At 54.2% G+C, this 22,829-nt stretch overlaps 1 protein-coding gene across 4 annotated transcripts; it reads right to left on the bottom strand.

Annotated features, from left to right (window-relative positions):
• Positions 1-430: 430 nt before the first annotated feature.
• RELA (RELA proto-oncogene, NF-kB subunit) lies at positions 431-22,550 on the bottom strand. Of its 4 annotated transcripts, XM_075005923.1 has the most exons (12): positions 20,498-21,283; positions 15,577-15,858; positions 8,587-8,631; positions 6,582-6,733; positions 5,876-6,024; positions 5,422-5,513; positions 4,702-4,839; positions 4,121-4,225; positions 3,299-3,511; positions 3,063-3,143; positions 2,565-2,663; positions 431-2,374 (listed from the first exon to the last, which is right to left on the bottom strand). In XM_075005923.1, the coding sequence occupies exons 4-12, from the start codon at positions 6,672-6,674 to the stop codon at positions 1,770-1,772; spliced, it is 1,575 nt and encodes a 524-aa protein (XP_074862024.1). In that variant the 5' UTR covers positions 6,675-6,733; positions 8,587-8,631; positions 15,577-15,858; positions 20,498-21,283; the 3' UTR covers positions 431-1,769. The 4 variants fall into 4 exon arrangements, with proteins under 4 accessions (XP_074862024.1, XP_074862025.1, XP_074862023.1 ...); XM_075005924.1 differs by lacking the exons at positions 15,577-15,858; positions 20,498-21,283 and adding an exon at positions 22,432-22,550; XM_075005922.1 differs by lacking the exon at positions 15,577-15,858 and having other exon boundaries at positions 2,565-2,660; positions 20,498-21,285.
• Positions 22,551-22,829: the final 279 nt, after the last annotated feature.

The raw sequence follows: 22,829 nt of genomic DNA, 5'->3' as shown, positions 1-22,829 counted from the left end.
GGTGTTAGCCAGAGCTGGTGCAAGGCTATTGATTGCAATGGGGAGGCAAGCAGGATTCTCAGTGTCTCAGAGAATGGGCAGAGCACAGGTGGGACTCACTTCACCCATGCTCCTAGGGACTTCTGGCTTCAGGGAGCAAGATCTGGGCCCAACTCTCTGCAGTCACTCCTGAGTCAGAGAGCAAAGAGAGTCAATTCCAACCCAGTCCATTAAGGGACTTTACACACGACACTCCCTGGTGGCCCCTGAAGGGGTACTGGGGCCATGAGTGATGCTGAAGGAACAGGCAATAGCTCAATGCTTAAGTGCTGGCGAGGGCTGCTGATAGAACTGCCTGACCCAGGAGGTCAAGGCGCACCAGGCACTGGTCTCAGAGCAGGTCCAGTAGGGAAAGTGTCCAGGCCCCTGTGGGCCAATAAGAAGCAGGGGCTGTGCTTTGACTTGGGTTTATTAGGAACGTAATTCAGCAGAAAATGTGGACAGAGAAGCAAGTCCCCTGCCCTCTGGAGACAGCCCTACACTGCTAGTACGTCACTCGTGCTTAAAACCGTCCCTCTGCTTTTAGGCAATAGTAAGACAAAAGGGCAGCAGAAGCCAAAGTCAGAGTCAGGAATGCAGCACAAACCCTGCAATGGGGAATGCACAGAGGTGCCAGGAAGCCACACTGGGCCCAGGTGTTCTGTAGTGCTGCTCTCTGGGCCATGCTGCTGCAGGGCGGGGCCAAGCCCAGCTGAGTCTTCTGAGACATGGAGCTGGGATGGGGAAATCCAGGGGCATGAGGTGTGGAGGGACAGCGCCTCCCCCGGACACAGCAAGGCACACTAACAACTGGAGGATGTGCCGGAACAGGCTGTAGCAATCCTGCAGCTACAATCCCCCTCCCCTTTACTCAGCTTGTAGAGGGCATAGAGTGCCCCCCAAAGTCAGTGTGCAACAGGGGTCCCCTCAGCAAGAGGGGGGTGGGGTATAGCACAGTTCACCCCGGGCCCCCTGGGAGTGGGAGAGGCTCTGTTCACGCTTCCCAGCTGCAAAGGACAGGGGAAGTTAATGCTGCTGCTGCTGCTAAGGCGCCTTTTGGGAGTGGGATGAGAGAATTCTTTGCCCTGTCCTTCTCCGCAGCAACATACACACACAGGGCAGAGCCCATCTGGTCTGGATGCCAGAACCCACAGCCCTGCCTGGAGGAAACCCCTTCCGATTAGTTGCCTCTCCCCATTAGGCTGGGAATGGGGACAGGCAGCCAATCAGAATGGCTGTCGGAGCTGAGGCTGAGGAGCTCCCCTGACCCAGCTGACCATTTTCAGGTAAGGGCAAAAGGAGATCTGAGAATCTGGAAGCTCCAGGTAGCTGCACTCCCCTCCTTCCCCCCTCTGTGTCAGGCCAGCCCCACGATGGATCAGTCCACACTCTTCTTCTCCCGCCTCCCTTTCTGTGAGAAGAGGGAGGGACGTTCCTTTGCTCCTGCCCCTTCCTCCCTGCACTCCTGGCACTGCCCCCTCAGCCAGACTGGTGGGAGACCCCCTCCAGTGCCGGGGTGCAGCAGGGGGATACAGAGCAGGACACACAGGAGACGACAGTGAGACCTATAGCCAAATGAAGCCAGTAATATAAGGCCCAGGCAGACAGGAGGGGGGACCTGGGCAGATGGAATCCAGGGCAGAGTCCGATCCTCCCAGAGAGCTCTCGACAGATGAGCAGTTGCTCCTGAGTCCCTTGCGCAGAGCCAGACGGAGAGTCTCACTTTCAGTCCATCTTTCCCACCACCCCCACTAGGAGGGGTTGAACTGGCTGAACAGGACACTGAAGTCCAGATCTCCCATGGAAGGGAGGCTGTCTTCTGGGAGGGTGCCTAGACCCCCATTGATGGAGTTGTTGGCCCCGCTGCTCCCCCCACCCCCGCCATCGCCCTGTGGCTCCTCCCCTGCCCCGCCCACCACGCCCCGCTGGCTGTTCATCAGGCGGGTGATTGAGTCGGGGTAGGTCATGAGCATGGTGTGCCCGTCAGCCCCTTCCATGGATGAGCCCTGGCTCAGCAGCTGCCGGAACTCAGTAGTGTTGATGGACTCCAGGCTGGTGTAGGTGGTGTCATCCAGCAAGGCTCCCAGCTCCATGGTAACCGGGTCGCCCCCGCTCTCAAAGGGCAGGGGGAAGAAAGCATCGAAGCTGGGCTCGCCCTCCGGTGCAGGGGCTTGGAGCCGAGTCTGGCTTGAGATGCCCAGGCTGGAGAAATCCTCCAGGCTGACCGTACTGTAGCCCAGCTGGGGAGCAGAAGCAGCAGCAGGTTGGCTGGGGCCAGGGAAAAGTATAGGGGGGTGCTGGGCCGTGGCCTGAGGCTTCATGATGGGCGGCAGCTGCCCTATGGCTCCTGCTAGACCTAGAGGAGAGGGGAGAAGTTAGTGCTGGACCCCAGTGCCTTGCCCCAGGACAGCATGGTACAGAAATGGATTACGGGCGATCGGGCAGTCCCCGCACACGGGGGGCTGGATTGCAGCTGACGCCTCTTAGTGGGAAAGCCCTTGCGCCCCACTCCCCTCCCCGATGCAGCACGGCTGGAGCCCCCTTACCGCTCATGCTGGGTCGGGTGAGGCTGGGTTTGGCCACAGCAGCCGCGCGGGCGGGGACAGCGATTCGACGGGGCGAGCGTGTCTCCGGAACTCCCACTGCTGGGAGGAGAAACCAAGTCAGTGACGTGAGGGGGGGGCACAGCAAAGGACCACCCCCTGCTGCAGCTAGGCCATCCTCACACCCACCTCAAGGAAGGAGGCTGATGGGCTCCACCTCACTACATCCCAGACATAACCAGGATCCGTCTCCTCTCCCAGCCCCCTTGGTTCTGGTGCCTGAAGCCCAACCAAGCCACCCCCTCCCTATGCTCCTCATCTGCCCTTGCCCAGCAGAGAACCCTTTCTCCCACACCCCCCAGCTGAACGCAGCTCCCTGCCAAGCTCAGAGGCCCCCCCTTACCCAACTCCAGGTACGAGACCCTCCCAATCTCCTGCCCATCCCCCCGATACTTCACTCCCCTGCCCCTGTTGAGAGCCATCACTGACCCCCTGCCTCACCGCTGAAAGGTGTTTTCTGCATGAAGTTTTTGAAGGTGTCTCGCGTTCGCTTCCGCTTTTCCTCGATGCGATGGAAGTCACCTGAGGCAGAGCACGGCCCTTTAGCCCTGGGGGCTGATTCCCCCTCTCACCCCGGCCTGGGCTGGGGTCCCATCCCCTCTTCCTGGAGCCAGCCAGTCCCCTCCCGCAGGGCCCAAGTGGAGTGAATGCCCCCTAGAGGAAAAGGCCCACGTTACCTTCGTCTGGCAGATAGCGAAACTCCATGGGCTCGCTGACCTCCTTGTCAGATGGACGCCGGAGCTGCATCTGTACCGTCACCGGCTCCCTCAGTGCCTGGTCCTGGTAGGGGGGCGTTTTAAACACGATGGCGACCTGCCGGTGCACGTCTGCCTGCGAGAAGGAGCCCTTGGCCTCCCAGGAGTCCTTGTAGAACCGGACCTCAATGTCCTCTGGGGGGAGGGAAAGAGGCAGTGAGGGGGGCTGCAGACACCAATTGGAGAGGTGGAGAAAGCAACCAGGATTCTGGGTTCCCAGCCCCCTACCCCGCAACGACTAGACCCTACAGCCTGGCCAGAGCTAGGAGAGACCCCTGGAGCCCTGACACCAGCCTAGCCCCCTGACAAAGTCCCCGCTAATATTTTCCATTCCTGTGCGGAATAAATGGTTATGCGCGCCGAGGCAGGAGTATGTGCACCACCCAACAAAACCCAGCTGTGGGCACTCCCCTCATCAGCTGAGTGACACCGGACTCTCTCCTGAGCGGCTGCACACGTGCACAGCTTACGGGGGATGCTCACAATGGCCGCTAACCGCTGGCTTCCTCAGCTGAGGGCAATGGAACCAGCTGCTTGGGGGATGGGTGTGTCTGTGGGAGGGGAAGGAGGCATGAGTCACAATTCCTGTGCAGGGAGCCAGGCTGAGAGCCAGCTCTTGGGAATAAAGCCAGCTGTGAGCTGATGGGAGGACAGGAACCCTGTCCTCACCCTCTATGGGAATGCCCAACCCCACAATACTAGGAGTCCCAGGGAACTCCCCCCGCATCCCCCGCCAGCACTCACCTTTCTGCACCTTATCGCACAGCAGGAAGATCTCATCACCCCCCAAGCAGCTCCCCGAGTTGCGATTGACCCGGCAGATCTTCAGCTCAGCCGTGTTAGGGGCTCCTGGAGGAGGCGGAGATGGAGTTAGGGTCAATGATCCCTCTAATTTTTCCCATCCGGGGGTGGAATAAATGTTCCTGCATGCACCGAGGCATGTGCGGAGGTGCACCACCGGTAGGAGCACACACTGCCAGGCCACGGCAGCTGTGGGCGCTCTGCTAACCAGCCGGGCAGCACTTGAATTTCTCCTGGGCAGCTGCCCAAGGCTTAGCCTACAGGGAACACTGGTCAGGGTCCTGCAGCACAAACTGACACATGGCGACAGGTGGATCTCTTCCTGAGTCCCCTCCCCACAGCATCCCTCAGCCCCTCCATTCTCCTGGACCGTCCACCACGGCTGCTCCGGAGCCCCACTATCGCCCCGGACCCCTCCCTTGGTCCCTTCTTCTGCACGGCTGTGCTGGTGACCCCTCAGCTGGGTCAGATCCCCCCTTCCAATCCCTTCCTTCTCCCCAGCCAGGCCTGCCCCCGAGGCTCACGGTTGTCATAGATCGGCTGCGACACCACAAGGGGCAGCGGGACAAGGTGTCCGGAGCCCACAGGGTCCTGTATCCACACCTGGAAGCAGAGCCGCACAGCGTTCAGGTCATAGTCCCCCTTCTGGTTGTCCAGGGGCACTGCAGGGTGAGAGAGAAGGGATGAGACCCCTGCTTAGCTCAGATCTTCCCCTCCCTTCCCAGAAGCCTTGGCTTCAACCCTCCCTGGGGCAAATTCTCCCCTCCCACATTGACTGCAGGGGCTATTACAGCTCTGATCCCAACTCAGGCAGCACCCTCCCCATGTCAAAGGGGCTAACGTTGGTTCTGCCCCATGGTCTGGTGGTCCTCCCCCAAGAAGGGGCTGTCATTGGTTCTGTCCCAACCCCAGCAGTCCTCCACCCCCCGTGAAGGGGCTGTCATTGGTTCTTTCCCAACCCCAGCAGTCCTCCACCCCCCGTGAAGGGGCTGTCACTGGTTCTGTCCCAAACCCCAGCAGCTCTCCCCCCTGCAAAGAGGCTGTGGTTGGTTCTGCCCCACACCCTAACACATCTCCCCATGAAGGGGCTGCCACTGGTTCTGTCCCGAACCCAGCCGTCCTCCACCCCCTACACCGCGAAGGGGCTGTCATTAATTCTGCCCCATAAGCTGGCAGTCCACCTCCGCTGTTGAGGTGCTGTGGTTGGTTCTGCCCCCTCCCCCCTCCAGGCAATCCCCCCTCACCATTGAAGGGGTTGTTGTTGGTGCGGATGCGCTGCGCCACTGCCTCGTCCAGCTCCCGCTTCTTCACGCACTGGATGCCCAGGTTCTGGAAGCTGAGACGCAGGGAGGGTTATGCCCTCGGCTGCCAGCCCAGTCACAGGGCGGTTGGGGAGCAGGACCCCTGAAGTCCGTCCCCAGCTCTGTCCTGACGTGCTGATCCCTCGCCTCCCGGCCCTTCGCAGGGCCTCAGTTTCCCCAAGGGCACGCAGGAAATCAGCACAGGAGCTGAAACAGAACCCAGGAGTTCTGCTGTCCAGCTCCCCGTGCCCATCACAGCTTTAACCTTGTCCACGCCAGCCTGCCCCCAGTTCCAGGGACAGAACCCAGGAGTCCTGGCTCCCAGTCCCCACCTCTAATGCTGCAGACCCCACTCTCCTACCAAAGCTGGGGACTGAACCCAGGAGTCCCGGCTCACCTGTGGATGTTACGCTCAGATGATAGCTCAGCCTCGTAGTAGCCGTCCTTGCAGTCCTTGCCCACCAGCTCGTGCGGGTGGGGTCGGTGGGGGGCATCCTTGGTCACCAGTGAGATGCGAACCTTCCCAGGCCCTGTGTAATTATTGATCTGGGGGGGCGGGGAGATGGAGGCAGAGTTTAACAGCCCCAAGGCTCTTCAACGGAGCTAGAAAGGAGCCTGGTACCCCCCCGCCACCTTCCAAACTCACAGCACCCCTGAACTTCCTGGAGACAGCCGCTGCAGGGCTCTGGCCCCATTGGCATCGGGCCTCATTGGGATCATGTTCCATCTGGGAGCATGGGAGCTTTAACATGCTGAGACCCTTCTCCAACCTCACAGAGGGGGAAACTGAGTCACAGAGTGAGGGAGCAGCATACCCTGGGGTCATGCAGCAAATCAAGAGAGCCAGAGAGAGAACCCAGGAGTCCTAGCTTCCAGCTCCCACTCTGTCCCACTCGCCCCCCATCCCTTCCCACAGCTAAGGACAGAACCCAGAAGTCCTGGCTCCCAGCATTCTGCTCTATCCACCAGGCAGCGCCCCAGGATGTCATTAGGGGCTCCAGGCCACAACCCGGAGGTGAGGAGCTGGGATGCAGGGGAAGGGACACGGGAGGTGAGTGACAGCAGGGAGGCGGGCTGATCGGTGCGGTGGGGCAGGAGCTAACCTTGATGGTGGGGTGTGTCTTGGTGGTGTCGGTGCTGCGCTCCCCAGGGATGCTGCCAGCCGAGCGCCCCTCGCACTTGTAGCGGAAGCGCATGCCGCGCTGCTTAGGCTGTTCGATGATCTCCACATAGGGGCTGTTGTTGTGGTGGGGCTCTGGAGACACGGACAGACAGGTGTGAGTGATGGACAGACTGACTCTCAGCCTCCCCCACCCCTGCCCACACCTCTGCAACCAGCAACAGCTTTGGCCTGCAGGACGCAAATCCTAGGAAGGGAAAACGAGGCGCATGGCCAAGGGGCTGACCCGAGGAATAAAAACCCAGGAGCCCTGACTCCCACCCTGTCCATCGGATCCCATCTAGATAGAACCCAGGAACCCTTCTGCACAGCCCCACGCCAGAGGCAGCCACAGCTCAGCATGGGACCAGGGAGTCCAGTAGAAGCAGCCTCCACATCTCAGCCCAGCCTGGGATGCCTCAGCCCTGGCAGTTACTCTTTCTTGGGGATTTCCAGATGGGAGCTTTACCACAAGAGATGCACAGCCCTTCCTGTTGCTCTCTGCTGGCCAGACCAGCAGTGCTGCAGGCAGGAGATGAAATCCCCAGGAGATCTCCAGCCAGAGCCAGGCCTGAACTTCCCCCCCCCCCAGATCATGCTCTGGGTCCTCACCATGGGCACAGCCACTGACTGCAGCATCCACTGCAGGAATCCACCTCCCAATGTGACTAATCCAGAGTCCATGATGAGTCATCCCAATCCTAGCCAGCCCGTCTGGGGAACTCCAGGCACCAGGATCCCAGAATGCTGAGATGCAGCCACCTCTGGGGTGAGACACAGGGCCTGTTTATACACGGATCCCTCACCTGGTGCTGAGAAGGAGTGTCACACTTGTGTCTCATGCAATCAATGGCCTTTCTAGCACCACGCTAGTGACACGTTACAGTACGGGAGCAGCACGAACTCTGAGAAAGTGCCCCCTACCTACCCCTGCCTCATCACTGCAGTACAGTGGCTTCCTGCACCCTATTCCCGGGTCTGGGACGAGAGGACTATCTATTTCAAGGGTTCTGAACCTCTTTTTTTTTTTTTAAATAAAATACCCCCTTTTAAATAAATTGTAAGTACCCCCAGACTTTTCTTGTGTACCCCTAAGAGGACGCGTACCACCCGTTTGGAAACATGGCCCTAAGGTAACGTGAGATCTTGAACCAAGCGCCATCCAACTGTGCAGATTACTGTACCCTTTTCCAGAGTCAGATACGTTTGCATACCACCAAGATAGACCTCACTTAAGCTACGTCTAAACTACCCCGGAAGACCAACCCGCTAGTCTCGTTTGGACGCGCGAAATCGACCTCTCAGGGCTTGTAGTCAATCGTACTCCTTGTGATATGCAAGGAGTAAGGGAGGTCAATGGGAGAAACTCTCGCAATTGCCTTAGCTAGAACTGTTTATTTGTGGTCGACTTACTTTGCCTAGTACACACGTAGCCTTAAAAACTACTTACTTACAAAACCATGCAAAAATGTCACAGCAGACAACTCCTGAAAACTTGCTGACTTTCTGACATCTTATGAAATAAATGGCTCGCAATAGAAATATTTTACTTGCATTTCAGCATAAGCCATAGGAAGCAGTAAAAATAAGTCAGTGTCCGAGCGAACTTTTAGATTGTGCTGACTTTACTAGCCTTTTTTATGTAGCTGGTTGTAAAACTAGGCAAACATCTAGATGAGCTGATGTACCCCAGAAGACCTCAGTGTACCCCCAGGGTACAGGTACCCCTGGTTGAGAAATCCAGTGAGTTAGAGCAGGAGGTTCCAAGAGCCAGGACTCCTGGGTTCTACCGGTGTAACCTCTCATGTTTGACATGGTTTTCTGAGGCTCTAGAGCACTAACAGCCCTACCACAGCCTTGCAGGGCAATTGATAGTGACCGACCTTATTAATACTCCTAACTGTGTTAGTCACACTCAATTTAAATATGCAAGATGCATCAAGACTCACCCTGGAGCGGCCAGTCCTGGGGGAGGAAGACAAACGGCAGCAGGTCTGAAAGGCAAGAATGGGCGTGATAATTGGCATGAATGAGCCAGGGGTTAAGCAACTTCCTGCAGCAGAGAGTTCCGCAAGCACAGCGGGGGCCCAAAACTGCTCGTCATCAATCAGTGCCACCTAGTGTCCGTACCTGTTACTGCACCCCATCGCCCCTCACTCCCGCTCTCCTTTCTATTACATGCTCCTCTAAGCCAGTCCTACCTGCTCTGCCCCCTGCTGCCCAGAATTTTAACCTGGTAGTAGTAGGCATCCTTCAGTCTACGCAGACTACGTAGACCAATTTTAACTTACCCAATGGCAATAGGGCTTATGCTGCCCTAGGGGAAAGAGGGGCAAGATGCACATGCCACTTGGGTGAGCACAGGGCTGGGTAGGAGGTGCAGAGTCATTTGGAATTACAAAGAAAATGGCAGGGGGTTATTCCTGGTGACAGAATGGGATCTGCTGGGGTAGGAAATAGCCTGGAAATTGGGGGGGTGGTCACATGCTATTTCACACCTTGATGCTCAGGCAGCGCGAGGATTCGGAGGAGGGAGCAGGCAGGGCAGGGTGCCCATGGCAGGGAGTGAACGGCTCCTGATCTCAGATCTCGTCCCAGAGATGGGAAAGTCCCGGCTTCTAGATCCTGCTGCTCTTTTCCCAGAACTCACACGGGGACTATGCCAGCCTGGCACCACTCCCAACTGTCACAGGACACCCAGGCTACAGACACTGCCAGGTCAGGACGCAGCTGGAACGCCTCCAAGTGAAATGCTGAGTGCTGAAGGGAACAGACTCTCTCTCTCCCGCCGCAGCCAGGACTGGCCCAGATGCCCCAATGCAGCACTAGATGGTGCTGTGCCAAGCCTGACCTCTCAGCCCCATGTCCTAGCTCCGGCGCTTCCATATGCTGTGCCCAGATGCTCTGGCACATCCAGCTGTTCTTCACCCCAGACACCCTTGTGCAGCATTGCTGGGTGGCTGTTGTACACTGCCACGCTCCACCCCAGAAATGGCTGCATGTCACTGGAGGGATGAAATGGTACGTGGTTTCTGTAACAGTTACAGAATGGTCTGGACATTAGACCCGATGCTCCTACAGGACCAGAGGGGTCTCTGGGTAACAGCAAGCACCAGACAAATTCTGCTACTGGGATCTTCCCTCCCAAGCATACATCTTTCAGAAACAGCCCGGGGATCCCTTGCCTGGCACTGAAATGCAGCCACCTCTGGTGTGGGTTGTTTATATGGCTCCGTGTTTCCCCCTTGATCACATCCTGACACCTGGCTTCTATCTGCTCCCTGTGGGAAGATAACCCCCTGCCTTCTTCTCAGGGCACACTGCCCTGGCCTGGTGATTCGCATGAATTTCAGGCCTGGGTGATCAGGATCTGGCTGGTTTATGGTGGACCCTGCCCAGTGAAAACACCCAAATCCTTCCAAGTGGGGAGGGAACGGGACATCATCATGGAGGACTCGCCTGCAGGTCCAGCACAGCAGCACCTCCCATTGGTGCAGGTCCTCTGGCCCCCCCCAAGAGATGGGAGCGGTCAATGGGAAACATCCTCCCATTGCTTCAGCACTGCCTGCAGCAGGATTTAGGTCAGCGTAAAGGTGTCACTCGGGGGGGGGGATCTCTCACGCCTCTGAGCAACCTATTTATGCCCACGTAAGTCCGCAGTGCCAGTCCAGCAGAGACACAGGCAGTTCAGCACCGAGTACTCGGAAGGGAAGAGCGCAGTGGTTTCCAACAGCAAGACACCCGATGGCCACGTGCTCCCCCTGCCCCCAGGCAGGAGCTCCCCTCCCCCAGCCAGGCGCCCTATCCCCCTGCTGCCGGCGACTCACTGGAGCTGCCAGCCCCAACCCAGCTGCATGGCGCCCGAGCCGCCACCGTGCTATGACGGGGCCCCCAAGCCAGGTGCCTGAGCTTCTGAGCCAACCTGCCACATGGCACCCAAGGAGCAGCCATGTGAGCCCACCGAGCTGCTGTGCGCCCCGCCTACACCCCCACACCACACCGAGATGCATTCGCCACAATAGGCTTCCCCACTCGCCACATGTGGCGAATGTGGAGCATACGGGACACCGTGGGACTAGTGGGCAGAGCAGCGGGTAAGGAGTTCGGACTCTGGGGTCTCACTCCTGGCTCTGGGAGAGCCCTGAAACCCAAGTTCCCACACAGCACCGCCAGGGAGCAAAGCTCCAACAGGGAACTCCTGGGAAGATGAGCTGCTGAGAGCCTTGCCCTGGTATGTACCAGAACGCCTCCTTGTACCCCTCCTCCACCCGGCCACGACATCGCAGCCTTGGCTGCAGCTGGTGCAGCCGAGCACCAGGCCAGAGCCCTGGGGCCACAACTAACTGGTTACATCTACACTAGCCCAAATCTTCAAAACGGCCACTTCAAAGATTACCAATGAGGCGCTGAACTGCACCTTCAGGGCCTCGGTTGCGTGCCGCCGGGCCCAGCTCTTTGAAACTGCCGCTTTTTGCGGCTGTGCGGCTCGTCCAGACGGGGCTCCTCTCCAAAAGGGCCCCGCAAACTTCGAAATCCCCTTACTCCCACCAGCAGACAGGAACAAGGGGATTTCAAAGTCCCGTCTGGACGAGCCGCCCGGCACCAAAAAGCGGCAGTTTCGAAGAGCCGGGCCCAGCAGCACGCTAATGAGGCACCGAAGGTGCAGTTCAGCGCCCCATTAGTAATCTCTGAAATGGCCGTTTCGAAGATTTGGGCAAGTGCAGACACGGCCACTATGAAGGGAGAGCACCTCCAGCCCCCTCCCTGCAGCACAGCGCCCTCTCCAGCTCAGGGCCACAGTGACAGGGCTGGGAGAGCACCTCCTACTGAGCCGCCCCAGCGCACACCGACACCTCCCATACTGCAGCCGGATTCCCACCAGCCCCGGGGCTCCCAGCGCTGACAAGCAGTTAGTGCCTTTGATTTCTGTCTGCAGAGCTGGAGGCTGCAGCCTGGTTCCTCTGGGGCCCAGCTCACTCATTAATCAGGTGCCATTGTCCCAGCAGGGCAGCTAGTGGGACGTGATTTATGGGACCAAGGGAGGCAGCAATTTAGGAAGAGGAAGAACAACAGAATCTGTATTTCCTATCGGCCCAAAACTCACAGGTGTGTGCTACGGGGGAAGTAGCCACCCTGAGCCAGGTTAGGAGAGGTGTGAGACACCAGCGGAGCTGGGGGCAGGGGAGAGCCCAGGGCTGGGCTAGCATAGGGCTGCAGGCAGGACGGAGGGGCTCCCAAAAGGAGTTTTCTGCCCCATTATTCCAAGTGGAAATACTGAGGGGTCGGGGCAATAGTCCAACCACTGACCCCAGGCCTGCCAGCTCTAGGGGTGGGGAACCCTCCTCCCCTAGGCCCGCTCCCCTCCCCAGCCTGCTGCAGCTGCTTGGACACAGGGGAGGGGCAGTGGGAACACAATTCCTGTCCCTTGATGTCATCTGTTTTGTGCAGGAATCTTGTGGCCAGAGGCTGAGCCAACACCCCTCCTCCCCACAGGAGAGTGGCAGGTGCTCAGCATAGGAAGGCTGGAGAACAGGAGGCCTGGGGATCAATCCTGCCCTGGGTGCCAGAGGGGCAAGGAAAGACTAGACTGAGACAGGGCCTCCTCATCTCTATGAATTATGAGCATCACAGCAGGGCCAGGCTCTGCCCCGACCCAGACGGAGCTCAGAGTCTCATCGCGCCGGACCCTGCATGGACTCTGACCGAGACTGGACTTCCTGCAAAGACACACCCAGAGAGACAGTCCTGCCGGGAGAGTATATTAATAACCCACACAAAGAAATGGTGGGAGGGAAAACTTAATACAGAGACAAAGGGCCCTGTGGCACCATATAGACTAACAGAAAAGTTTTGAGCATGAGCTTGTGTGAGCACAGACTCACTACAGCTACCCCTCCGATACTTAACACAGAGAGCAGATGGGACCTGCTCACAATGACAGGCCCATCCAGGTGGCAGTGGAAGCCAGGAGTCCGGTGCTCAGCTGCCTCCACATGCACACCCATTGAAGCTTCTGGTAACCTTTACCGGTCTGTAAGATTCCTGGTTCCAGCTGCAGCACTGGGAGGGGAACAGGAACTAGGGGAACGGGAGGCAGCCAAGTTATGTCCCCCACTTCCTCACCCCAGCACTTCATGCTTTCTCACCGACACCGGAGGCCTCTAGCCCCCATCCCGCCTCAACAGCCATCCGTGCTGGCAGAAGCCACCTTTGTGTATTGCTCATCTTCAGCGGAGGGGGCGTGCGCCTGCACAGGGGAGTTGGAGAGAGAGCAGAACTATCACCCGTAAGGACAGAAGGGCCCCCGTGATCATTTAGCAGCCTCATTCTATACAGCACAGGCTGGCTCGGAACTGTCCTGGCTGAACTACGTACAGCACATCTTCTAGAAAACTGCCCCGTCTTGATGCAAACCTTGCCAGAGATGGAGCGTGCACCACAGGCCCCGGCGGCTGGTCCCCTCCCTGGTAAAAACGCATGCCCCATTTCCTCTCTGCCTTCGGCAAGCTTTAGCTTCCAGCGGTTGGCTCACGTTACACCTCTGCCTAATGACTGAAGAGCCCCCGTGTGATCCAATTTCTGTTCCCCGTGTAGGTGCTTTCTGTTCCCCACGCAGACGCCTGAGAGGCAGGCACAGAGAGAGGCGGGTATGTAAAACACACACACGCATGACAGTCTCAGGGACTGAACTGGGGACTTCCCGAGCTAAAAGGCTACAGTCAGATTGACTTTGAATACTTGCTGGTAAAGTGATGTCACTGATGAATGAGACCTGTACATATTTTCTACAAGCCAGAGATCCAATGCAGGCCCAGTGATAGTGGCAAACTCGGCATCACTATTACCCATGTTAATCACGACTTAGAAAAAGCTCTTTTGCCAGTGACTTGCTCTGCACAGGGCACTGGTATACAGAGTATCTTGCCCGTAGAAGCAGAATTTCCCCGAGGAAGCTGGTTTGCCAGTAGGAGTGCACTGGTACAGTGGCGCTGACAAATCTTTTCTGGTTTAGGAGAGCATCGTTACAATTTGAGCTACAGAGCTAGGCTAGATAGCTGAGGGCTACAAGACTCCCATCCTCTGTGGGTCATCACAGGAGATGACCACACCTAGCAATGTGGCCAGGTGGGTAAAGCACGTCACTGTGGCTCTGGAGTCTATTCCTGACTCTGGCATCCAGCCTACTCAGCGACTTTGGATAAATCTTCCCTGCTCCATACCTCGATTTCCCCATCTGCGAAACGGATAATTGCAGCTGCATTTCAATGCTGGGCAAAGGGATCTTTGTATAAACAGCCCTGGTGCTCCACCCCAGAGGCAGCTGCATTAGAATATCATTCCCCTTTGTAGCGTGCTTCGAAACCCAATTAAAAATACGAGATAAGAGCTAAGATTATTATACACATGAGATTATCCAGAGGACAGAGTGGGAGTTGTGTGTATGATCCCCTACCCTGTGCATCAAGAAGTCCTGTGGCACCTTATAGACTAACACATATTGTTAGTCCACAACGTGTCACAGGACTTCTTGTTGTTCTTGAGGATACAGACTAACATGGCTACCTCTCTGATACTTGTCCCTTGCACATGCCTCTTGTGAGGGAGTTTAAATGCCCCCGTGGCACATGCATCACATGTATGTTGAAGGCAAACAACCCCAAGCACCTGACAGGAGCTACCACAATCCACAGCAACAATGCAAGGCAGCTGCAGCGAAGCTCCGGAGCCACGCAAGCATCCACTGCCCCACGCTTGGACAAGAACAAGAGGTGGTCACTGTGAACTAACCTGTAGCGCTTCACCAGAGGTCACACAGCTGGGCCACAGGAAGGACTGTGACACACCTTCTTTAGAGAGCAAAGCCCCCAGTGCCTTCTACTCCAGGCTTGGGAACAGAAGCCTGAGCTCCAGGCCAGCACCCTACTGCCCAGGGTGACCATCCATCCTGTACTTGGGACACCAAAAAGGCGTCCTTACTTATTTTTGAAATGGGATGAATTGTCCTGTATTTGGGCCCTCCCCCCGTTGACCTTTTCTGCCAGTAGCTGCGTTGGCACAGCTGCTGGCTGGAGAGCATGTAGGTCACTTCCCCGAGCCTTGGGGAAGCCGGGGGGAACGTGGACGGCTGCCACGTCCCTGCTGCTTCCACAGGACTCCTGGGGAACGCTGGCAGCTGACCCTTCCTTCCTGGCTCCCTGGGGCTTTGTGGAGCCACCCCTCCCCCACATATCGCCTTGCCCCATATTCGGGACAGGGAGATACAGGCAACCTACTACTGCAGTATTTACTGTGTGAACACAGAACTCAAGGACAGTCCCCACCTGCCCCCAGAGAGCTGACAACCTGAACAAACAGCCAGACTGGATCAGATCAGGGGCCCAGCTAGCCTGGCACCCGTCTCCAACTGCAGCCAAGTCAGACATTTAAAGGAAAAATTATAGCAACAATCCCTGAACTCCCGTTACAGGTGCCCAGATTCTGAGGTCAGAAGGGCCCACTGTGATCTCTCTGACAGCTTGTACAACAGGCCATGGGCCAGCCTCCAACCAGCTCCTGCTGGAACTTCAGCGGTTATTTTTGAAAACAATCCCATCTTGATTTTACAACTGCCAGGGAGGGAGACTCCAGCCTGGCCCTTGGTAGCTTGTTCTGATGGTTCATTCCCCCTCACTGGTACAAATTTACACCTGAGTTTCAGTCTGAATTTGTCTAGCTGCAGCTCCCAGCCATCGACTCTTGCTACACGTTGGCCTGCTAGACTGAAGAACCCACTACTGAAGTTCTATTTCGTGCACAGACACTCCTACGCTAGGATCAAGTCATCCCTTCCCTTAGTTAAGCTAAACGGGCTGAGCTCCCAGAGTATCACTAAGCCATTAGTTAGCAGGCAGCTGGGGACTCGAAGCAGGAAGCGCCAAAAACTCTTCCAAAAGGCTTGCCTGGTTGGTTGGTTTGTTTAGATTTTTCTCTCTGGATAGTTCTGATCACCTCATGAGCTTCCAGACCCTAGGCAATTCTTCCCGAGCTCTCAGCAGCAATAAAATCTTGTGGCAGTGCATCCTTCAGACTAACTTGCTGCACAGGGAAAGTGTCCTTCCCCCAGAAAATCAGTTTTAAATTTGCAGCTGTCCCATTTCCAATGAACGCGCTGAAATCAGATGCAGATGGGCTGGATTTAAATCTTCACGGCAGCAGCTTTTAAACAGATTTCATTTCCGTGGCTGAAAAAAGACAGCGGCTTTCTGTATTAAGAATGTAATCCAAACTCCTGCTTCAGGGCTTCAGCCAGTCACTAGCCAGATGCACTTAGTGAAGATGGGGATTTTACGGCTTGGAAAAGAGACAGCAAAGGGGGGGAAGTAGGATAGAGGCCTATGAAATCATGACAGATGTGAAGGAAGTAAATAAGGAAGTGTCTAGCCTCTGTAACACAAGAGCTAGGGATCACCCAATTAAATTAATAGGCAACAGGTTTAAAACAAGCATAGGGAAGAATTTCTTCACACAATGCACAACTCGTCTGGGTCTGGAACTCTTCCAGAGGAGTCCATGAAGGCCAAGACGACAACAGTGTTCAAAACAAAACTAGAGAAGTTCACAGAGGGTAGGTCCATTAATGGCTATTGGCCAGGGTGGGCAGGGATGGTGGCCCTGCCCTTTCTTTGTCAGAAACTGGGAAGGACAACAAGGGATGGACCACTTGGCGATTACCTGTTCCCCTCATTCCTTTTGAAGCATCTGGCTTTGGCCACTGTCAGAAGACTAGATTCTGGGCTAGATGGACCTTTGATCTAACCGGTATGGCTGTTTCTGTGTGGGGGTTGGGGGTGGTTTCTGCCTTCTGAATAACCAGAGAACAGTCCAGCTGGGACTCTGGATGGGATAAAACAGGGCTCTGAAGTGGTATCAAATCCTCTCTTATAGCTGCCTGGCTGGTGGGTCTTGCCCAGATGCTCAGGATCCAGCTAACGCTCAGAATGGGGTTCAAGAAAGGAATTTCCCCACCCCCAAGTCAGATTTGCAGGGACCCTTGGGAGTTTTCACCTCCCACTGTAGCATGGGACCTGGGTCACCTGCTGAGATCAGCTGGGCACAGCTCACCTCAGCAATCCTCTGCCAGCACAGGGTCCTTTGGCACTAAGATCCCCATAGCCTTCTCTGTGCTCTGCCTGGGGCTCACAGCTCCCAAGAACTGAAATGCATTAGGCTCAAACTTGCTGAAAATTAATCCCTCTGTTAGGCTACATGACCTGATCATCTCCTGTGTCCATAAGTGCCAAGAAAGCAGGGCGGACTGATTTAAAATGAAAGAGATTTAGATCACCAGTGGAAAGCCTCAATTTCAGCTATCCATTTTCACAAACTTTTTCCTTTGTCCTCTAGTAATTTTCAAAAGAAATATGCCTTCTCATTAAAACGTTTTAAGTTACAACTAAACAGAGCCTTTACATTAGAGTTGGTACATCCTTTTATTGCCTAGAATACAACAGAACAACACACATTTATGTATGTGATTATATAGCTTACTAATTTCAACTTCTTATTAACAGAACATTTTTCGGATTTTAGAAACTGGAGAATGACATAGGGCTTATTGACTAGACTATTAACTTTTCCTCGTTATTTGTGTCAAGACGCATTAGGGATGGTAACTGGAATTTAATTAACACACAAAACACCAGCTAAATTGCATTTTTATTCAATAAAACCTTAAATGTTTTAGATCCATAAACTTCTCTTATCAAGACATATTTCACATTTACAACTAAATTATTTATTAAATGAACAGAGCAATTAACTGTAGGCAGTGATTTACACTGATTATTTCAGCTCAGCCTGGGAAAATTTTCAAATATGCCTAAGTGAAAGAGACCTGAGTTTAAATTACAAAATGAGGCAGGCTGATGGCCGGTGCCTTATTTCTAAAGCCCACATTCAAATGTTATACGCCTCCCCCTGACTCTTTCTTTATACAGAAAGGCAGCCTTGAACTCACAGATTGTTTTCAACAGAATTTCATGGACTCAGCATATTTTTACTTAAATGTTTTAAGAGATTATAAGAAAAGTATAGGTTTTACATATTTTTAAACTAGGTTTTCGGTTAATTTTCACCAGGCGTATTTTTGAAAATAAAACTGTAATTTGAATTAAAAAAAACTGATATTTTATAATAAAATAATTGACTTCAATCCGCCCAACATGAAACTACAGAGATCATTCAACCGAGTCTAGAAAGCTGCCCCACAAAGCGACACTTGAGAAGACCATCTGTTTAGTTTCTCCAAGCAAAGTATAAGAACTAACTCAATCCTAGGCTTTAAGCACCTCTGTGCACAGGAGAGTTTGGACAGCAGAGGATTCATTAATCCAGCAGCCAAAGGCAGAACAAGATCCACTGGCTGGAAGCTGAAACTTAACCAATTCAAACCAAAAGATGCAATTTTTTAATGTGGAGGGGGATTAAGCATTAGAACAGCTGACTCTAGGACTGCGTGGAGTGTTTACTACTTGGGGGTTTTCAATAAAAATCACAAGTTTCTCTAAAAATAACGTTCAAGCTCAACCATCAGATCTGGGATGGAGGCAGGAATGGCCAGGAACAGTTCTAATGGGATCTCCAGTGTGACCCAGGCAAGAGATGATCACAAAACTCCTTTCTGGCCTTGAAATCTGCCATGATAGAGTCAGGACTCCTGAATTCTGTCCTCAGATCTCTAAGCGAGCTACTGTGGACCTTCAGCGTGTCCCTTCCTCTCTTGGTGCCTCTGTCTCCCCATTCACCTTCGTCTATTCAGGTTGTGAGTTCCTCCAGTGGTGCCCACCCACCTCAGCTGGAGAACTGGGGGAAAAGGGGGGTTCTGAATATGAACAGAGGACGCTGATCTCAGCTGGCACCCTGCATTATGACCATAATACAAATAATATTAAATAACGGTGCCCTTTAAATCTAGCATCACTCACATGCTCTTGCTCTCGCACACAATGTCCACATTTACTTTGAAACATATGACAACTGTCCCCAAACCACCACACAATCAACCAAAATGGACAGCTGGCTCACCTACAAACCCTTCTCCAGAGCCTACGGCCACAACTGCCAAACCCTCCCACTCAGGCACCCGTGAAACTCTAAGGACATGTCGATACTTACTGGAAGATTGACACACTGGTAGTTGATCTTCCCAGGTTCAACTTGGCGCATCTAGTAAAGCCATGCTAAATCACGCAGTCTGGGTACTCCCATCAACCCCAGTACACCTCGCAAGGAAAAAGGGAAGTGATGGGAGAGTTTCTCCCGTCCACCTCCCACTGAGGGGGTGGCAGCAAAAATCGGTTTTAGATATGCCGACTCCAGCTACGCAATTCTCAAAGCTGAAGTTGCGTATCTTACATCCATTTTTTTCCCCCCACGCATAGACCTGGTCTCAGGAAGGCAACACAGAGTATGTGTACATGAAAAGGACCTAGGCAGAAGAAGCTCTTAACTGGAATCTGTTGTTGATACAGTTCTAATTATCTACAAAGCCAGGAGATGCACCCAGCACACAAGCCACTCACAGGGCTGATTCGGTAGGAGCTGTCAGCTCATTCGGGCCAGGTCCTTCTGTTCTGTCTGCATGGGCCCAGCAAAAGGAATCCTGGACCATGACTGGGGAAGCCATACACTATTGCAAGATAAAGAGATTCTCTGATTCTAAGGCCAGACGTGACCACTGTGATAATAATGTAATCTGAACCCTGGTGTAACAGGCCACAGGACAGCACTGAATTACTTCCTGATTGAACTTGGGAAAATTTCTTAGAAAAAAAAAACCCAGGCTAATTTAAAAGTTGCCCTCAATGCAGAATCCACTGCATCCCTTGAGATGTCATCCCAGTGTTATTAATAATTTCCTTCCCAGTTAAAACAAATACTTTTTACTTCTGGTATGAATTTCTTGAGTTTCAGCTTCCAGCCATTGGCTCTTATGAGAGCCAATGTATCAAGAGCCTGCTCAAATCACCCTCTCTTTGTTAGGCTAAACACACTGAGTTCCTTAAGTCTAAAACACATAACAACAAACCACTTCCGGTTTTAGTAATTTACTCTGTGGCTATATTTCCGCCCCAGATGCAGCGGGACAGCAGAGCTCTGGGTTATTGGATAATACGGAAAATACCATACTATATAAGAACTAGATGTTAATATAATATAGGTTACAGGCCCAATAATACTAAGTCAAAGCTGCCATTTCCAGGCTGTAATGTCCAGTCAATTCAAGCTCAGGCCTTCATCCCTGCTGAAGGATCCTATCATCTGTATCAGAAGGGCTCCTGTGTGAGTCTGTATCTGCAAAAACAACAAGAAGTCCTGTGGCTTCTGATAGTCTACAAGGTGCCACAGGACTTCTTGTTTTCTCCTATCATCTGTGTTTGCTTTACTCAAAAAATGCAAATCCCCTCTCCTCCCCAGATTTCATCCCTCAAATCCACCATTCTATGTTACCCCCCAAGCAAATTGCTGCCAACCAAGGCCCAGGGAGCAGGTCTCACAAGACAACACCACAACAAAACATGTTCAAAACAAGGCAAGGGACCAGAAATGCAACATATGGGGAAATAATGGGGGGAGGGGACAAAGCAGGGGACATCCCAGCTTCTCTCCAAGACCCCATATTTAAAACCAATGCTCCAATAATGGGGGTTCCCCACACACCAATATGAGCTCAGCTGCTTCTACACCCTCAACTCTCTCAGCAATTCCCCATATGAGTATTTTACGCACAACCCCCAGAGAGGAGCAGACACACCCTAGCGTCAAATGGAGGTTCTGGATTTGGGGAAAAAAGTCCCTATTGCTGGGGCTGTACACACTTACCATCCATTTCTGCCAGAAGTCAGGCCTGGTCCCAGGCTAGGAATCAAGGAGGTACAGGACTGGGGGTTCCCTGGCTGGAGGGAGTCAAGGAGGGGGCTCCCTTATTGGGAACCAGAAGAATCCAGGGGATGTGAGGCGGGAGGAAGGCTCCTGCGTAAGGGCTCAGGAAACAAACGCCAGTCCAGTGCGCGCGGGGTGCCCAAGTACAACGGCTGGTCCCACCCCACGGCGGTGAGGCTCCAAGCAGATGGGGCCTCCGGGAGGGTGGGGGCCCCAACGAGGGGATTCTGCCTCCTGTGTGGGTTCCAGGCGGGCGGGGGGATGGGGTGGAGGAACCGATCCCGATGGCGGGTCCTCGCCGGAAGAGGCTTGCTGGTGGGGGCGCCCCGAGGAGCTTGTCCGAGCGGGATCGGGAGCCCAGCTGGGGCGGGGCCACCCCTCGAAGGGCTCCAAGGCGGAAGGGGCCTCCGGCCGATCGGGGTTCCGAGGCAGGGGCGGGGCCGGGGGCGGGGCCCTCTGGCGGGATCGGGTCCTGGCGCCGTCGCTGTATCCGTTCGCAAACTACGCCGCATGCGGAAATGCCCGCGACACGTGACTCGCCCCGCTGCTGGGAAAGCCCCGCCTCATGCAAATGAGCGGGGGATTCCACGCAGGCGCAGAAGCGACGGATATGAAGGAATTCCCGCGAGGGCACCAAGGGACTAATTAGCAACCAACGAGGGGAAGAAAAACAGAGGGAAACGGCAGCTACCAAGGGCCCTATGGGACCCGGGCGGACTTGCACATGTGACATTAGGCTATACGGTCATCAGGAAAGAGCGCTCTAGGCTCGAAAGAACAGTAGGGCAGGGCATTATGTAGGCTCCACACGGTCAGCATGGAACCACATGGGCACCAGGGCAGGGCATTATATAGCTAGCAGATTTAGAGATCAGAGATGAACCATCTGGGCTGTTTCTTGGCAGAGCTATTGTTCCCTGTTTCTAGGACACCACAGTCAACATAAGCAAATGAACTCACTCACACTAACCTCCCTTAAAGAGATCACAACCACATCCCCTCACCTCCACCCTCAGAGGTCTGTCAAGGAGCTCAAACCTCTGGTAAGTTCCTTTGCTGGTGCAAAGATCATTCTTCCATGCCATCGCTTTGACCATGTTATCCTTCTCTTTGCCTCCCCTACTCTTCTCTTGTGTATCAGTCATCTGATTTTCTCCCCCTTTCTAGGTCCTCCATGTCCAATCCCCACTTAACCTATCATCTCTCACAGAAGTGGTGAAACAATTTTTACTGCAGAAGTGCAGAGAGGCATTAAACCAAACTGTAAATCAAACAGATAATGGAAACCACTTTAAGCTAACGGGTACAGGAGCATTGCGCGTCCAGTACTTATGATTTCTCAATGCCCATCCCCAATCAGCCCATGCTGCCAAGCATACACTGCCTACATTTACCAACAAGCCACTTCGTCTTTTCTCCCATGTCATCACCCATGTTTGTGAGCTACCTGTAAGTGCCCACAGAGCCATCTTATTGCTATTCTTATAACTATCTGTTGTTGGAGTACCTACAAAAAAGCATGATGTTTAGGTTGCTCGTGTACAAATCCATTACCCAGAGTGCACATCAGGATTGTCTCATTCTTCCTGGCTATATCTGACTGGCACTTTTTGATTTATAGCTTACGAGGCAGGTTCTGTGCTTATACAGCACCTTGGTACTATGTGGGTCTCAGCCATGCAAAGTGAACAGCCTCTCTTGAGGCTTAACTCCTGCCACAAGGCCACTAAAAAAACCCCAAAAAAAGAACTTAAAGAGCCGTGGCAAACTGAGGCCAGGCAAGTGATGCCACAGTGAGCCGCTATGAATGCAGATGCTGCCACACCACCTTAGAAAGCTGGGCTCTATTTCCAGCTTTGCTTTAGGCTTCCTACCTGTACAATAGAAAGCATGCTACATCCCTGGCCCAGCTGAGGTAGGAGGTCAGTGAGGAAGGGCTGGGAAGCGGGTGGAAATGTTAGTAGCAAACAATGGAAGCATCTTGTACTCCTAATCCCCGGGTCCCAGCCCACGAGGCTCTGTCTCCAGGGCAGGAAGCTGGGGGCCGAGCCTGGCTGGCCCCTGTGTCTTTCTCCCCGGCTCCACGGATACGTAGCACGCGGCTCCGCTGGAGGCTGCCGCAGTAGGAGGTTTGGCAAGGTGGTGGCAGGGAGGTTTGGGGAAGCCGAATCGTAGGATCCTCTCCACACGCGCTGCGACGCCTCGACCGGCCCCACTTGGCCTCGTGCTGAGTCACGTGAAGCTCGACGCTCCTCACGCTGCGTCACATCCG

This window comes from Carettochelys insculpta, chromosome 11 (assembly GCF_033958435.1).
Source record: "Carettochelys insculpta isolate YL-2023 chromosome 11, ASM3395843v1, whole genome shotgun sequence".
Classification (NCBI taxonomy): Eukaryota; Metazoa; Chordata; order Testudines; family Carettochelyidae; genus Carettochelys; species Carettochelys insculpta.
This window is presented reverse-complemented; position numbering and strand designations above follow the sequence as displayed.

Excerpts from the sequence above, each read along its gene's own strand:
- RELA (XM_075005921.1), bottom strand. Across the intron at positions 6,025-6,581 it reads AGACACACCCCACCATCAAG|ATCAATAATTACACAGGGCC; the intron begins GTTAGCTCCTGC and ends CCGCCCCCCCAG. Across the intron at positions 4,226-4,701 it reads GCAGCCGATCTATGACAACC|GAGCCCCTAACACGGCTGAG; the intron begins GTGAGCCTCGGG and ends CGCCTCCTCCAG.